At 41.5% G+C, this 16920-nt stretch overlaps 1 protein-coding gene and 2 pseudogenes across 1 annotated transcript; 2 read left to right on the top strand and 1 right to left on the bottom strand.

Moving 5' to 3' along the window:
- Positions 1–223: 223 nt before the first annotated feature.
- LOC136457584 (uncharacterized) lies at positions 224–5613 on the bottom strand. The gene is made up of 5 exons (XM_066457614.1): positions 5269–5613; positions 3302–4492; positions 2962–3111; positions 2655–2835; positions 224–640 (listed from the first exon to the last, which is right to left on the bottom strand). The coding sequence occupies exons 1-5, from the start codon at positions 5560–5562 to the stop codon at positions 468–470; spliced, it is 1989 nt and encodes a 662-aa protein (XP_066313711.1). The 5' UTR covers positions 5563–5613; the 3' UTR covers positions 224–467.
- A 1846-nt stretch (positions 5614–7459) lies between these two features.
- On the top strand, positions 7460–11518 carry LOC136460186 (acetyl-CoA carboxylase 1-like; annotated as a pseudogene).
- A 4082-nt stretch (positions 11519–15600) lies between these two features.
- LOC136457583 (protein neprosin-like) lies at positions 15601–15883 on the top strand (annotated as a pseudogene).
- The last annotated feature ends 1037 nt before the right edge of the window (positions 15884–16920 follow it).

Below are 16920 nucleotides of genomic sequence, written 5' to 3'. Positions count from 1 at the left end.
ACAAAATGATAATTTTTTTTTGGAGTGACCAGACTTTTTTTTTGTGTATGTGTGGGTTGGGGGTGGGTGGGGGGTACCAACAGACGCCAATACTTTTTTCTTTGAGACCAACAAATCTGACACGAAATGATCGTATGGAATACATTCTACTTCAGGAAAAAAAAATCTATCTGGACTAGTAGCAATTCAAGCCGAATAAAGCTCAAGCACAGTGCACAGATGCTGCATGTGGTGGTTAGATACTTAGATCAACGTAAAAAATGTATAGTGGGTTCCTCAAAAAAAAAAAAAACCTGGTGCAATCAAGGGACAGCAAGCTCTGCTTTCAAGAATCTAGGATGACAAAATAGCGCCTGGAAGCAAGCAAACTTTTACAGGCAATACATATGCTACACAACATGGTACATTCTACCGCCGTGGCTCCACAGTCCAAAGTAGCCCAAAATTTTAGATACAGATGTTAAGTCTTAACTGTTGTTTGAGAAATAGTGAAATAGAACTGCAGCTACTGCAACAAATACAACCTTGAATAGCAGCTTCTTTGATCCAGTCGATTCAGATGAGGACCCTGACTCTGTTGGATCCACCTTCTGCCCCCTTAACTTAGCTACCAACCGAGGAATGAGCCCATGCCTTGTGGCTGTAACAGAATTAATACTGGTAAGAAGCCAGCTGCTGATGTTTTTTTTTTTCAGGAAAATAAAATATCAACAACATTTGTTAAGAAATTCAGAAGCCCCCTTACATGTACTTCCTCCTTTCCAAGTTGTAATTAGTTCTGGCTTTTCTAGGTACATAGCTTTTGCTACACACCTAGATATACATTATGTCTAGATATATAATAAAATCTATGTATCTAGAAAAGCCAGAACGACTTATAGTTTGGGACGGAGGGAGTACAGCACAATAGGGGCGAAATAGGAAGTAAATATCAATATAAAATATGTGAAATAGTTTGCAGAAAAATATGCCAAGGTCAGTTCAGAAAATGCAAGGGATTTCACACTGAAGCTAGTGCCAAGGGTTCAGTTAACAAAAGTCCCACTCCTAACAACCAAAGTTTTAAAAAAACAATCAAATACTATTTTCTCATCATGTATAGAAAGGCGGTTCTTAGTAGTATCAGAAAACAGGTCGAAGCTGGGTCTTGTCCCAGGAAATCGTCCCTGTCCCAGGAATTCAGGAACAATTTCATCCCTGTCTTATAAAAACCTCTAGCAAGTAGTGCGCCATGTTCCTTGACCCTGTTCCTTGACCCTCATGGACCCAGGAACTTTGTGACTGCTTAGTAGCATACTGTTAAAGATCAAGCAGTGATTTTCTATCTTGGAGACCTGTTTGATATCGAAATAGCACATTTATAAAAGAGTGCGTAGTTTTTTTTTTCTTGAACCATGTAGGAGTGCCATGTGTCATTTCATTAAGATGAAAGCCAAATGTACAACACCAAACAGGATACACACCCAAAATCCACGCATCCCCTAGAACACTGAGATCAAATACGATACGATCAAATAGATCAGATGACCAAAATGCAAGGACACAGACCCTAGAAAAGGCTCTGGAGGCCATGAGTCCCAGCCTTGAACAATAGAGCGCTCCCTCCGCTTCTACTGTCCACACTACCAAGGATATGTTCAGGGTAGCATTGTTGAAACCGCAATCATTACAGTGTTTCCTTATTTCCCGTGTTACTAAAATGATCAAAGAATCGAGGTCTTCTCACTGCACTTTATCCGCTCTCTTTATAATCCGGTTCGACCAGCCAGAGTAGTGGCATCAGGTTGTGGTGTTAGAGCCTGCAGGCTAATTCTCGAACTACAGTAAGCTATACTGTACTTGCAACCACACAGATCAACAGATGGTTGATAGTTTCAGGAGCTAGGTCACAAAGTGGGCAAAACGCCAGAAATGGCAACCCCGTCTTTGCCGATCTGTCTGCAGTCCAACAACGGTTAAGTACCGCAACCCATGTGAAAAATTACACCATAGAGGAGCCCATGACATAATTCACAAAAAAAAAAAAAGAGGAGCCCATGACATCCAAATCCTTTTTGAAGGCGCAAATCTAATTGGTCCGAGAAACAAAAAGTTCCCAACCTGTTTTGAACAATACTTTCTTCAAACCAAGTACTGTCTTCTTTTAGCCAGTACATCTATTTTTTTCCTAGAACTAGAACAATTCATCAACAAATTTCCTATAAAGGATGCTTGCTAAGAGTTGCCACTTCTTCAGTACGACCACTGCACAGCAGAAACATGACCAGCTAAATCTAGAGCAAGAAAACAGGCACATTGTGTTCAAGTAACCTTGTTAGTGTGTAACACTGTAACTTGTTTCAAGGTAGGGTTGGAAATTGTAAGTTGAACAAAAAAATGTTAATTATTCAATTCTTTCAACATCTGAAGCTGCATTCCATCCTTTACATCAAATTTTGAAGAAACAACTTTATCTGATTCTCTCTAGAAGAGCAGGCATGGTTGTTCGAGAAAAAAGAGCAGGCATGGTGACAGCACAACGAAAACAAAATTTATTCTGCATTGAATGTAGCTGTTATACAAGTATGATTAAGTCCCATACATACTAGAGCACAAGCTCTGTAACACAAGGCATCACAAAACAGAAACCAAACAACATAAATATTTGTGCTTACCTGTTTTCTTCAACTCCCTCTCTTCCTCACCAATCCTTCGTCTCAAAGCATTCAATAATGAGCCAAAGTAAAGAGCTAAGACAGTGCATGTGAAGGTGATGACATTATATGGCATGCTGAAATCAGGAGTTGTCAGGGGAACAAGCAATACTTCTGTATATGACTTCACAACACTATCTTCCTGCAGAACACAGAGATATTGACATACTGCAACGATAATGAAGCACAAATACTTATATTCATGTATGGCAAGGAAATCAGCTAGTACTAGCCAACTGATCAGTTCATGACATCTCTGAGGGTGTACCTGGAAATTTTCTAGTAAAGGAGATCCAAGTACTGGATCAATTTCAGGGTAACTTTGAGCAGAACTGAACTCAGGAAAGCTAACCAAAGCTGAAGGAATGTCAAATCCTTGATTAGCATCAGGAGGATATTCATCTATATGCAGGAATCCCTGAAATTTCATGTGCAGTTAACATTGTCACAAACTAAAAACGTAATGTTTAGTTCTGGACATCATTGCATTAAGACTGCCCCAGGGGCAAATAACAAATGAAGACTCAGGCCGAAGCACCAAGTGAGAAATATGTGAAATTCTACCCAATGGGAAGGTACATTCAAGTAACTTAAGCAGCAGAGCATACCTTGTCAAAATCCAATGTCAGAGTTCCTGACTGCATACTGCAAGGGAATCTTAGTAGCATCTCCAGGGTACCAGGCAAAAGCTTGTCTTCTGAAGGAATGACATGAATCTTGTCAACTACTTCTGACACAGTCTTCCTGCTCCCATCTATAAATATTTCTAGGCTGTGATAATAGACCTTAACATACCATGGAACAACCTGGAAAATAACTGCCTTTATTGAACAATCAGTTGGGCTGCCGGATATCTGCTTATGAAGATTAGTGGACATAAACGACAGAGCAATTGACCCTCTTTCATTTCCACTGCCCATAAGAAATCTGCTTGCATGAAAAGGTGATGGGGTGCAAGTCCATACGAGGGGAAGCTTCCAAGTTATGCCCACATCCAAAGGTTTTTCCTCAGTGTAGTTACTAGCATCGTATACATATAAAAAAGATTGAATTTCTACGTGATTTTGACCTTTGATCAACTTGTCCGGGCTATTAGACAATACAAAGAATTCATTACTCCAAGAAAGATCACTTCCAGATTTGTTAACATTGTCAACAATGCCTTTATCAACCTCAATGAATACTCTGCTGGATTTAGAAACAAGGCATTTCCCTGACAACTTTCTGTTGAAAAGATGTCTCATGGACCAGTTGGGCTGAAGTTGACCATGATTGGAATGTAGCTGTTCGCCACTTACAGTATTTGGTTGGAGCACAACAGTCAGAGTTTGATCAAGAATAATACCAAGTGACTGGGAGGATCTCAGTTTCAGTTTTTGTGAATGGTAATATCCTTTGTAAATTGAAGGCCTGTACAGCAAAGAAGCTATCCCAGCTTTGTCACGACATGGAAGAAGTTTCAACCAAGGTGTCAGATTCTCAGTGCATACTGCTTCACGAGGCAATGCACCATATCGCAAATTGCCTTCATTCAATTTAAATCCCCAACGAGGAGCAGAAAATGCAGTTGAAGACTCCAAAAAGTTGATGGATGCACAAAACAGGCCAGAGAGTGTATGTGTCAGGTTCTTCCATGTTGCATCAATTTCAGACAAAGGAAGATCAAAAACTGCCCACAGCTCAACACCAGGAGGCTTTGCATTATTAGTTGACATAGGATCAAATCCACCCCACTGCTCATAGTTCCATCTTCCCTGGGTGAAAGATAGCTCCAACTCGCTAATATGATATTTTTTAACCTGGTCTTGACAAAGCAAAATAATGTTAATAGAGGTTCTCAGTCATTCATAAAATGTGGCAGCACATAAGAAATGGAGGGCCCCTTTCTTCAGCGCCCAGGCTGTTGTGACTTAAAGGTGTAAACAAGGCATAGCTTATTATATGTAAACCTAATAGGCAACAAAAGAATACAGAGTAAAATTCTCAAACCCACCAACATTTGGGGCTAATGCCTAATAGGCAAAAGCCCACCAACTACTGTGCCCATTTCAGAGACCCCCCAATACTCAGGGTCATTGACTTGTTGTCTTACAAAGTACAAACCCACCAACTACTGTGCCCATTTCTAATCAAGCTGGGCTTCAGCCTTTGATCAAATTGCAAAACTTAAACTTTACAGTGACTACACAGCACCTCGGCTCAAATTTGGGTAAAAACAAATCAGCACTTGGATTGCAACATTCAACTAATACCTTGACAACTTGATAAACATCATTAGGTGGAAAAATGAAATAAATGCAAAGTAAAGATCTCCATCTTAGCACAACTATGTACATGTGCCAAAAGCAAATCTTTGCAGCAAAGCAATTGCTTGCCTCACTGTCCCAGTGGAGTACCCACAAACAGATCAAACGTGTTATTGATCTACAACCACACCTATCTAGTTGCATGCTAGTCCAAGCTAATGTACCAGTATGAACGACGAATTAAAGCCGTATACAATTGGAGCATAAACCCTAAGCCAGCGACATCAGAGATCTGCTCCTGAGTGGAGATGGACGCACGGGGCACGCACCAGCTGGGAGATGGCCTTGGGGAAGAGGTGGTGGTGCCGACCAACGGAAGCAGCGGGGGGCGCAGAGGAGCGGAAGTGGAAGTGGGCCAGTGCCTTGCGGTCCGGGAGCGGCCGCAGGAGCAGCTCCTCCGTGAATTTCTCCTCCTCAGGCGCCGCCGCAGACGCCGCGGCGGCGGTAAAGAGGAAGAGGAGGATCGGTCCGGCGCAGGGGCGGATCCACCAATATGGAGAGGTCCCCGCCGGCGAGAACCCCCTTTCCCTCATGGCCGGATGCCCTCTGCTATGTGCGGCCATGGACGGCTTCTTCTCTTTTTTCGACAGAAGACGGAGGTAGAAGACGGCGAGCGATGGGAGACACGCGCGAGAGAAACTGTTAGGCAGGCCGCAGAGCCGTCTGGGCCTATTGGGCTGCGTAGGCAGGCCGCTCAGAGAAGCCCAGTGGAATGCGAACAGTTCTGGCCTTTAACAACGTTGTTGTTTTTCCCATTGTGCTTGCCGATTGAGTTACCCTGCTGCGCTTAACCCCCACATCGCCTTACCTGTCATCGCGGTTGCGTCGCTACGAGCCTGCCACATCGCATCCGCCGCCGCAGCTAAGGGCTAGCGCCGTAGCGCGAATCCATGACGATGAAAAGGCAAGTGAAATAACTGTGAATTTGATTCTGTCGTAGTCCGGCGTTAAGACTATGACTTGCAAGCGCGTCCGATCTGTGGCGCTAGCATCGGATGATACTAGCTCAGCGAGCGAGCGATCCCAGTGGTGGAGCTCAGTTTAGCAAGGGCCAAAGTGAGCTATGCCCCCTACCATAAGATGGAAAAATCCTACATAAATGCAAACCAAATACTAATCTGCCCCTGGGCCTTAGCTAATAGTGAACTAAGCTAAGTATCCCACTAATAAAAAGCTAAACCATGAGCGGGGTGGGCGCAGCTGGAGTTTGGCCGCCGCCTAGGAATCCCTATACCAAATCAGCTTCTCCCTATTCCACTTAAGCAGACGGTTGGCCAGGTTGCTGCTGCCTCTGCACCGTGGGTTGCTGCAGCTCCACTTAGGGGCTCCCACGCAGCTCCACCGTGGGTTGCTGCAGCTGCTCCGCTAAGTCCCTCAAGGCTGCTAGGCGCCCAACAGCATCCTGGTCTAAAGTTTAATCCAATCAGGCCTTAATACGTTTTAAATTTATGACAAAATAAAAAAAATCCATATATAAACTCTCTTTTTAATAGATTATAGTGAAACAAAAGACCAAAGAAGGCCCATGACTATTGGTGTGTGATCAATCTTGAATCACCCAATCAGGAGTCCACCCCCTAAAATGACCTCAACAGGCCCCACAAGCACCCAACACCCTTTGTTGGATATAATGTTGAATGTGTTTTTATGAAAATATAATTTGTTGTGCACTTTTCCTATTGTCTAGGTGCCTGAAATTTTCATTTCTCTCAGGCGACGTTTCTGTCCGTTCGATTGTCTTCAAGATCCTTGCACTGGTTTGGTTGTTATTGGGTTCGCTGTTTCTTATTGGGTCCAGACACCGGAGAGCGCATCCTCTAACAGCAGTCTGGCCGCCGCGAGTGCTGAACCACTCGCTCCTCTCTGGCTCTCCCACTCTCCCAGGGCGGCGATTCTTCTCTCGGCGACCTTGGTGCTCCGGCCCACGCCGTCTCGGTGCGTCGCCTCCCCCTCACCGATTCGCCAGCTACGGCAAGCCCGCCGCAAACACCGTCTGCCTATGGGACGGCTCTGCGGCGCTCCACGCAGACCTCAACGCCACGCAGGTCGCGCTCGCAGCTGGATGCATCGACCTCGCAGACCTCCACGCCCGCTTCCGCACCACCAACGAGCTCCTCCAGACGCTCCTCCGAGCCATGCAGGTCAACACAGCTGGGACCTCTGGTGCGTGATTTGTACATGTTCTTCCTCTTTGTATCTGTGCTCCTCATCGGTTGCATGCTTTATCCGATCCCCTTTCCTGATGTGGTGTGCATTTGCTCGATTTGCTGGATCCCCTTTCCTGATATGGTGATTGATTCTTCCTCTGGTGTGAGGAGCTTGTTCTATTGTGCTGTTGGGATGAGATCTGTGAGCAAGGAGAGGGGTTGGCCCTCTGCTGCAGAATCAATTTCCAAGTCAATTTCGGGTTGAGTAGATCTGGAGCCCAGGTTGTGGCAGGTGCACGCATTGATTTGGGCAATGGAACAAGAGTGCATCGGAGGGAGCGAGCATGGATTGGGCAAACCAGGAGGTCTCAGCGACAAGGTTAAAGCAAGAGTCAAGTGTGGCGTTGTTTGTGTTAGTGTTTTGTGCAGGAAAGTATTTTCTAAAGGTAGGAGGACATGGGATGGATCCACATTCTGTCAGTCCATGGATTTGTTGGAGGACATGGGAGCTTCGTTTCATTCAGTTACTCGAACAAGCTACAATGCTTCATTCACCCATTACCTATCACTCACCTCATTCTTTCATGGCCTGTCTTTTTCTCCAACACCAGTCATTGCCTGCCTCTCACTCTCCTCCTCTCTCTGTTTGCATTTTAGGGGTAATAAGCAAATATTTGCTTATTCACAATTTTGCATGTCATGTGTGAATATTTGCTTATTACCGAGTATTGTTGCACTCTGCCTTACGTTGCAGCCACCAAATAGATTCGTGTAGAAATAATAAGGCGAAGCCATCAATATAGAGTGAAAAATTATGTGCAACAAACTAACCTAGGCCAATAAACTTATTTCCTGGTAGGAGACTAAGTTTAAAAATAATTGTAAGCAATAAAATGCTGAGTTCGTGCTCATACTGGACAATTTGTTAAACTACTCTAGGAAAGTAACATACACAGATTACGTCTTTGTGGGTGGATCTGCTGTTTTGTGGGAATGTCTTTGTGGTCAGGGGGTGCTGGCTTCAAGTGTTCTGGTTTCCTTCGATTGGGATTAACATTACCTTGCATTTCTGAATTGCAGACCAAGAATGTTTGGGTTGATTTAACTAGATTTGTGGTCTTGGTGTTCTGTTTCCAGGCGCAGACATGTGTGCCACTGCTAGCTGTTTTGTTTGTTTGTTTTTCTCAAATTCCAATTATGATTTGCTGGGTGAACCGTTCATAGGTTCATAACCGCCAGCTAATCGATCCACAGTTTGTCATTATTTAAATATACATTTGAGGTTCATGTAGTCATTCAAAAGGAGATCAATTATCTCAAAATGCTGCTCCTGCTTTGGATCGTACTGGTTAGTACCTATTTCTAGATTGCACTTTTATTAGCAGTAAATTGCACAATTGAATTACAGCAATTATGTTATTTGACATGTATAATATCCATACATTCTTGTCACCTATAGTGTTCAATTTTGTTTATCATTTTCCATTTGATTAAGCAGGAAAATTAAACTACTGCTTAAGATACTAAACAAGGGCGCCTTGAAGGTGCTGATATTCCTTTGTTATCTATCCTGTAGTTATTGTCTATTTGTTTGGTATAGTGTAGGCAACTTTCTTGAGATAAAGGCTACTATGGTGCGCGCGCGTGTGTGTGGAGCCATTATCCTATCAAGGGTGGTAGTGTGGATGCACTTGTTTTCTTTTGCAGTGTTTTGTGCCTGCAATTGTTTTCATCCGCTGATAGCTATGTTCTTGTGCAAATCAGTGAGTTGGTATCACACTTAATTAGCCGTTGTAAGCCTTAGTCATGTGAGCATCAGTTTTGGTACTTGTATGGTTTCAACTTTGTGCTGCTATTCTATTTATTGTTTGGTACTTTAGTTCTTTGATGAAATATGGACAGATTTATATGCCTAAACTATTTTCACTTGCAACTAGCATAAATGATCCGGCTGAGGCTAAAATCCCCCTTTATATGTGGTTGTCCTAGTTTTCTAAATTTTAAACTCTGAACTCAGGAGTGCCACTTGCAGCTTTATTGTTTGCTGTTTCTATCCTGTTTGAACCGCTGTGGTATGAGTACGAGATAGTTGTCAGTGTTCACTTTGCTATGTCGGCTAGCAAAGCACGCCGTGAAGCTTTTATAAATCTTTATATATGTTGCTTGTGTCCTGTATGAATGTTTTTCTGACTGAACTGATATCACCACTTCCCTAAAATTCCAAATGGTGGTGAGAATGGCTGGGCAACCCCCTTCTCTGCCGTATTGTATGCTTATTACAGCCAAAATGATGATTTGTCCCAATAATTAAATGATGATTTGTCCCTTTTCTACCTTAGTACAAGCTTCAATTATTATACAGCTTATAGTTCAGTCAATGATTAAATGATGATTTGTCCCTTTTCTTTTTCAATGGTGGTGATGGTGATGGTGTAGTCTGTAGATTTTAGTTTAGTCAATGTTGCTTCTTCATCATTTGACAGCTTATAGTTCAGTCAACGATTAATGAATTAAGGTTTCAATGTTGTTAACTGAATATAGAGCAAATCAATCTTTTGTACAGTGCAAGCAAAAACCAAATGCAATGCAGTGGAATGTCTTGTGTTCCTCACTGTCCTGACTCATGTAGCTGTAGGCTGTATGTGTTTTTCAAGATCGCAGTTAGTTAATGCTGAGCATTTCCACAAGAACTCTTATATCACATCTCCTATAAATTAGTTTAGAGAGTCAATGTTATTTCTTATATAAATTGTTTTAGAGAGTCAATGCAGTGGAATCTCCTATAGATTGCAGTTAGTTAATGCAGTGGAATCTCCTATAGAGTTAATGTTATTTCTTATATCTGTAGCCTTGTTAGCATTCTGTGTAAGGGTTTTTGTTGACTTCTGATGTACATCTAGAGTTTTAGTGAGTTTTTTAGCAGAGATTGCATAGGTCCAGTTTGATCCCTTTTGATTATGTTGTCTTGCCTATTTTTAAGTGGAGGGTTCATATCAGTGCTGGGCAGGTTTAAATTACTTAGAACCTGGTCTTTGTTGGAATTTGACTATTAAATTCATTCATAATTCTTTTCGAGTGTTGTAATCTAACATTTAAATATGTAGGTTGTATTTAAGGTTGTTTTGAAATTAGTGTACTTTGAATTTTTTTCTCTCTCTCATTCTTTTTGTAATTTTGTGCCCTGCAGCAGTGTGTGGTATCTTCCGGTATGACTAATGCCTTTATATTATATATATAGGAGTATCATCAATTTTTTGCATAGAAAAAAGATAGGATAATTTGTGCCAGAAAACATTATGGAATAGTATTATATTTCTTATGAGGTATGTAATAGTGTTGCAATGAATATGTCCAAATGAAAAAAAATTATTTTTCACCATTTACCTCTGAAACAGATTATTGAAGAGGGGCCAATCATAGTTGCTGCTCCAGACATTGTTAAAGAGCTTGAGCAGGCAGCAAGGTGGCTTGCTAAGTGTGTTCAATACGTTGGTGCTGCTACGATAGAACGAATAGTATTTTCTGAAGCTTAATCCACGGTTGCAGGTCTGTTCTAAACTTCCAATGCAGGAATTTTGTAGAGGCATTCTTCTATGGTTCTTGCATTTTGAGTTTTTGACTGTTTTCTTTCAGGTAGAACATCCTGTGACTGAATGGATAGCTGAAGTAAACTTGCCAGTAGCCCAAGTTGCAGTCGGAATGGGCATACCTCTTGATAACATTCTAGGTATTTTTAATTTTCTCGACTCCATGTTTGATGGTATTTTGTTCTCTTGTTCTGACGAATGAATGAATCATTGCAGAGATTAGACGCTTTTATGGAATGGATCATGGGGGCGTCTACCATGATTGGAGGAAAATATCAGCTGTTGCAACTAAGTTTGATTTGGATAAAGCACGGTCAGTGAGGCCAAAGGGCCATTGTGTTGCAGTCAGAGTTACTAGTGAGGATCCTGATGATGGGTTTAAGCCTACAAGTGGAAGAGTGGAGGTTGGTTTACTTGACTATACAATTCTCTTTTGGTAATCCACTAGATGTGCTTACCCATATGTTAACTTATATTCTCTTGTCTTTTTCATCAGGAGTTAAACTTCAAAAGCAAACCAAATGTTTGGGCTTATTTCTCTGTTAAGGCAAGTATATGTCCATCCAAATTAGTTTTTTGCTTTTGTGTTATATATACATCACCACAGCTAAAACCAGGTTGTTTGTGATCTGTGAGTGTATTTTTCTATGAACTTAATTTTAACTTGTCTAAACTGTGAACTGGTATGAACTTAATTATGAATATGAGGTTGCTTCAAGAGTCCAGCATAAGTTTTTTGAGCTGGACAATTTTTTGACCTGCATGTAGCCATAGAGAATGATGAATTTCTACTGCAAACTGCATTAGAATTCTACTGAACTATAAGTTTATTCTATTCCTTTATGTAGAAGCACCATTTTTTTATTGCACATTTATTAGTAGTAAATTGCACATTTCAACTACTGCAATTATGGTGTGTAACGTGTGCAATATCTGGTCTTTATAAATAACTTTGTCACTATTTTAGTTAACTTAGAGCATGCAATTATTCTTGCTTTAGGGCATTGATATTCTTCTGGATGGGCTATTTGGGACTAGAAATGGGTCTTTTGTTTCAGTATAAGCACTAGACAATATATTTTTAAGGAGTGCATCTCATTTCTATTTTAATACAAGTCTTCTCTTTAAGGAATAGATCTAATTCGGCTTGAGAATTAGTGTGTGTTTGTGTCTTTAGAATGCATTTGTGAAGCTGGTAGGGTAAAAACTTTATAGTGGTGCCAAAATGCTAATATGAGGCACAACATATATTTCCACATTTTTAATTTGAATATTCTCTAGCTAATCTGAACGCACGATAATTAGTTTGGGTCTGATGTTGCGGTTGCAGTTTCAGTGTAAGAACCAGCCATTTTCTTGATCCTACACTTATTGAAAGTCATGAGTTTACTTTGTTGTTGTCCAGATTGTCTATATATTGGACCAAGTTCGTGCACTAGAAAATGAGATGGTTCTTGGTTTAAAGAAACAAGGGCTTGACTGTCTATGTAAGTGTATTTTTATTTTAATAATTCTTTTATTTTTAGCATATGTTAGGATTGTATATTCTCTCTGTACATGCCGGGCTAAGTTCATCATACCAATTATTGTGTATCTTATAGGCTACAGATAGCATGTTGATGAAGAAATCTGCTGCAATCATGCTTAGTGGAAAGAATCCTGTCCAGGCCACGATTACTTTGGTTGGCTTTGAAGATATGCTTGAAAATTATGAGAAATCAATACAGAATGCAGTTGCTGATCAGCCAGTTAGTGTTCCCGTTGAGGCTGGTAGTCGTCAGTTCCATTTATACAAATTGGTAAATAAACCTGCTGTAGTTAGCAGCCAATATTTCGGCACAAGTTTATCTATTGTTCTTAACTTGTCTTTGATTTTTATTAGGGTGTGTTCAGTGGAACTTTGCACCATAAACCTGACCATGGTGAGCAATTTGATTTCCTTTTGCCCTCCAGCTTCTAATGTACCATACAGTCATTTTTCTTTGGCCTATGTTGTGACTGCATAACTGTAGTGAAGCGGTGCTTACTACTTTTGATCACACTTAAAAGTCTGGTTAAAAAAATATGATATTGTACTGCAGGTTGTACAAAGTTTCCAGGAACTATTTGCGCAAACAAAATACAAGGAAGAAGCTCAGTTGCCTGTAGTCTCTGTAGGGCCTCTTGAGGACACCTAAGACTGTTGCAAAATTTCAGGTGAGGTTGTTGTTTTTTGAGTTGACATATGAAGTTGTTGAAGTTCATGGACCTCCTTCTTGTCCATAGTTGTTGTAGTTCACTGGTGGTGTTGAAGCTGTTGTAGTTCCTCTGTTAATTATGATTTGTGTCTGCCCACACCAAGTTTTTATCCTTGTCCTTTCATAGAATTTTTTTTTCTATTGTGATTTGTGCTAACACATCTTGAACTTTGTTAATTGTGATTTGTGCTAGCACACCCCTCTTATTTGTCCTTATCCTTTCATAGAAAAAAAATCTCTCTTGTGATTTGTGCTAACACATCTTGAATTCTGTTAATTGTGATTTGTGCTAACTACATGCAGTAACAAAGGCATTTGTTTGTGGTTGTGGACTAGGATTTTCATGTCAGGGGTTAGCCGGCTGATAACTGAGTGTTACTACATGTAGTTGCACTAGTATTGTTGACATCAGGACTCATGCAAAAGCTATTTGACTATGAATGACATTTTCTAGTTCATAGAGGATAGGATCCTAAGTAAGTAGATTATAGGTGGCCATGTTAACACAGGATATTTAATTAAGCTCACAGAATATTTTCTTTTTTGGTTCTTGCGTGCTTGTAGAAGTGTTGGGTTAGCTACTTGATTTGGTTAAGGCAAAGTTAACCGAAGTGGGTAGGGAAGTGATTCAAATCAACTAATTTATTGGGTTTGTGTGTTATCCATCCAGAGTGCACAATATCAGAAGCTCTGTGTGAGATAGATATCTGATGTTATTTCAGACTTAGGTGGTATCCTACATATTTTGGCACTTCTTTTGTTTGTATTCTCTAAATTCAGCATTAAGTCCATTCTGCTGCATCATAGATTTCATTAGAGGTCACTTCTGGACTACAGTTTTGAAGTTATTATATAATTATTCTCACAATGAAGTTATTTACTTTTAGGCTTCTAACACCACTAGGAACTCCACTATTCCTATCTCTAGAGGTTGAGTCAAAAAAGTCCACAGTGAGCCAAGCTGGAACGCCAAAAGGCTCATCCAACTGCCTTAAAATCAAGGGTGAGCCATTTGAACATAAGTTGTACTTTGGTTCTTTGGAGTGCAACTATACAAGATTATCATAAGCATTATTTCTAACTGCACCAGACAAAGTCAGTGAAATTCCACCTCATTTGAACATAAACTGTATTTTGGTTCTACTCTGTTTATTGTGATTTACACCTACCCAAACCAATTTTTTCTCCTTGTCATTTGTGTTGGGATGTGTGTGAGATTATATTCATTCATAGTCACTTCTGTCCCTGCATCACACCACAGTCCACGATGCTAGTTGGTTTTTTTTTTGTATTTGGAAGGATGCTGGTGAGCAAATACCAATCAGAACTGAGCAAATAAGACAGAGGAGAGAGAAGATAGAGAGAGAGAGAGAAGAGAGAGCAAGATAAGCTGCTTATGTGATGTGGCTGAAGGCCCTGGGTTTTGCAGGTGTGTGGCCTTGTTTCTTTCTTGTGACAATACATAAGAGTATTAATATAGAAAATGGCTTCCGATTTTCCGGATAACTTCACATATTGTCAAGCTTTTCTATTTGCACACAAGTACAGTACAATTGCATTATCAAATAGTAATAGTTGCACTAATACAAATGTGCAATTTTCTTGTGTATTGTCTGAATTTTTCAGCATCATTTAGATGGTTCATTCTTTACTCAGTAGAAATGATTATGCCTTCATTGTTATGCAGTTCATAATGTCTTCTATCTAAACATGAGTGTGTATTCAAGAAATCATCATGAAATACTAATCCTACTGTAGTGACAAGAGAGAGGAGAGGCCATGCCTGATTTTGTGCAAAGTGGTGTGTGTCAGTGTGATCTCCAATAGCAGATTATAGAGCATTACAGAACAAAGGATATGAAGGCAAGAAATACAAAATTCCACAGGTTAGTACCTTTTCCCTTGGCTGATCTTCGTATCCTTTCTTCTTGTTCATGTTGTTGTGATTTTTCTGTGCATTTATTTACTAATTTTCGCCCTTTTCTCCACTCTCGTGCTCTTTCTGGATCCAGATTCAATCGGCATGTGTTTCTTTCTCGCTAGAGGGTGCAGTGTTAGAGTTGTAATTTTCTATGTATGCTTGTATGTCTGTTTATTAAGCCGATAGTTTCAGTTTGGCCTAAATGATCACCAACTTTAGTTAATGGGTATCGGATCATGCGCCCGTTAAGGTTTGGCGGGCCCAGTAGTTGCCTGGATTGATTTGCGGGACCCGTTATAGTAGCCTGGGTGACAGAAACAACAGATCATAGATCTGCAGCCTGTTCGTTTGGCTGTGGCTTGTCATAAACGATCGTAAATTTTCAGCCGGAACAGTGTATTTTTCTCTCACACAAACCAGCCAGCAGTACTTCTTCACGAACCAGCAACGATACGAACCTGCCAACCGAACAGGCTGCTGGCCGTTGGATGCAGATCCAAGGGCTGTACCCGTCGTCTAAAAAGTTGCTACATTTCAGGCACCTGAGATATAGCAACTCCCTTAATATACAAACTAACACGCATGCACATGCATGGTGATATATATGCAGGACCCACACCGGGGGAACTGGTGGCTGCAGCTGGGGTCAGGCCCGCTGGTGGATTACTGGCCGTCGCTGCTGTTCACGCACCTGGGCGGGCACGCCAACATGGTGCAGTTCGGCGGCGAGGTGGTGAACTCGCGCCCGTCGGGGTCGCACACGCCCACGCAGATGGGGAGCGGCCACTTCCCCCGGGAGGGCTCCAACCGTGCCGCCTACTTCCGCAACGTGCAGGTGGTGGACGGCGACAACAGCCTCGTCCCCGCCGCCGCGCTCCGCCTCGTCGCCGACCACGTACCCGGGCTGCTACGACGTCCAGGGCGCCAACAACCGCGCCTGGGGCACCTACTTCTACTACGGAGGGCCCGGCCGGAACGTGCACTGTCCGTGATCGATCGATCGGGGCTAGCCGACGACCATGCATCATGCATGGCATGCTGATGAACTGAAGAAGAAAGCAGATACGTGCACAGATACATAGAGAGATTCAGAGAGTGAAGAAGAACGTACGGATCACCGGCCGTGCCGGAGGAGTTGGATCGTCGCTCATCAACCGGACATGGATCGTACGTATAGCAACAGTGCTAGTATATAGCTAGCTCTATTGATTATTAGTCCCTCGTTGGTTACTGCAAGCTAATGAGTTTTGAGCCCAGGCCCAGCTGCGTACGTATACGCGGCCGGGCCGGTAGTAGAGGCAAATGAAAGGTTTAGATTTGATGTATGTGAGGCTTCTTTCGTTTGGTCTGATTTTCTTTTTATTGAGTTATTATGTATACATGAAGAAATCCACAGTGTGTTTTGTTCACCGGCCATGTGTATGGTACGATCCATGCATCCACCGCACAGTGTGCTTTTTGGTTCCCATTTCTAACTCTACAAGACAAAACTGGTAAGCTATGTTCGCTTGAACTTATCAGCCCTGCTTATCAGTCATGATATAGTATTTTTCTCTCACAACAAAATAGCATCAGACGACTTATCAGTAAATAATGATTTCTCTTCTCTTCTTTTAACCATCCTTTTCCATAAATAACTCAATATTAATGCATCCTGATATTAGACCCTGTTTGGATCCATTTGCCATGGCAAAAGATTAGCCCCTAAACTTTTGCTGCTAAACTTTATTCCTTGCTTGGGTGTTTGGATCCATGGAAAAAAAAGGACTAAAAGTGCAAAATGAGATGTCCTTTACACCCCAATGCTTTTAGCCCAGTTTTACTCCTCTTGAGGTGCAAATAAACTAAACTTTAGCCCCCTCTCCCATTTTGCTCACTTTTAGCCCACCTGTTTGGATCCATTTGCCAAAAAAAAATGGGCTAAAAGTGCAGCGCAAAAGTTTTGCCATGGAAAACAAACATGGCCTTAGTTAACTAGAACTAGTCCATCGACCCGTGTGCTAGAATCTTAGGAAAACATAAGCATTAA

This window comes from Miscanthus floridulus, chromosome 6 (assembly GCF_019320115.1).
Source record: "Miscanthus floridulus cultivar M001 chromosome 6, ASM1932011v1, whole genome shotgun sequence".
Lineage (NCBI taxonomy): Eukaryota > Viridiplantae > Streptophyta > Magnoliopsida > Poales > Poaceae > Miscanthus > Miscanthus floridulus.
The sequence above is the reverse complement of the archived record's forward strand: the minus strand, read 5'-3'. Positions and strand labels throughout refer to the sequence as shown.

Coding starts and splice junctions, on each gene's coding strand:
- LOC136457584 (XM_066457614.1), bottom strand. CDS start 5,562: ATGGCCGCACATAGCAGAGGGCATCCGGCCATGAGGGAAAGGGGGTTC. Junction 4,493..5,268: donor CCAAGGCCATCTCCCAGCTG/GTGCGTGCCCCG, acceptor TGTCAAGACCAG/GTTAAAAAATATCATATTAG. Junction 641..2,654: donor GAGGGAGTTGAAGAAAACAG/GTAAGCACAAAT, acceptor ATTCTGTTACAG/CCACAAGGCATGGGCTCATT.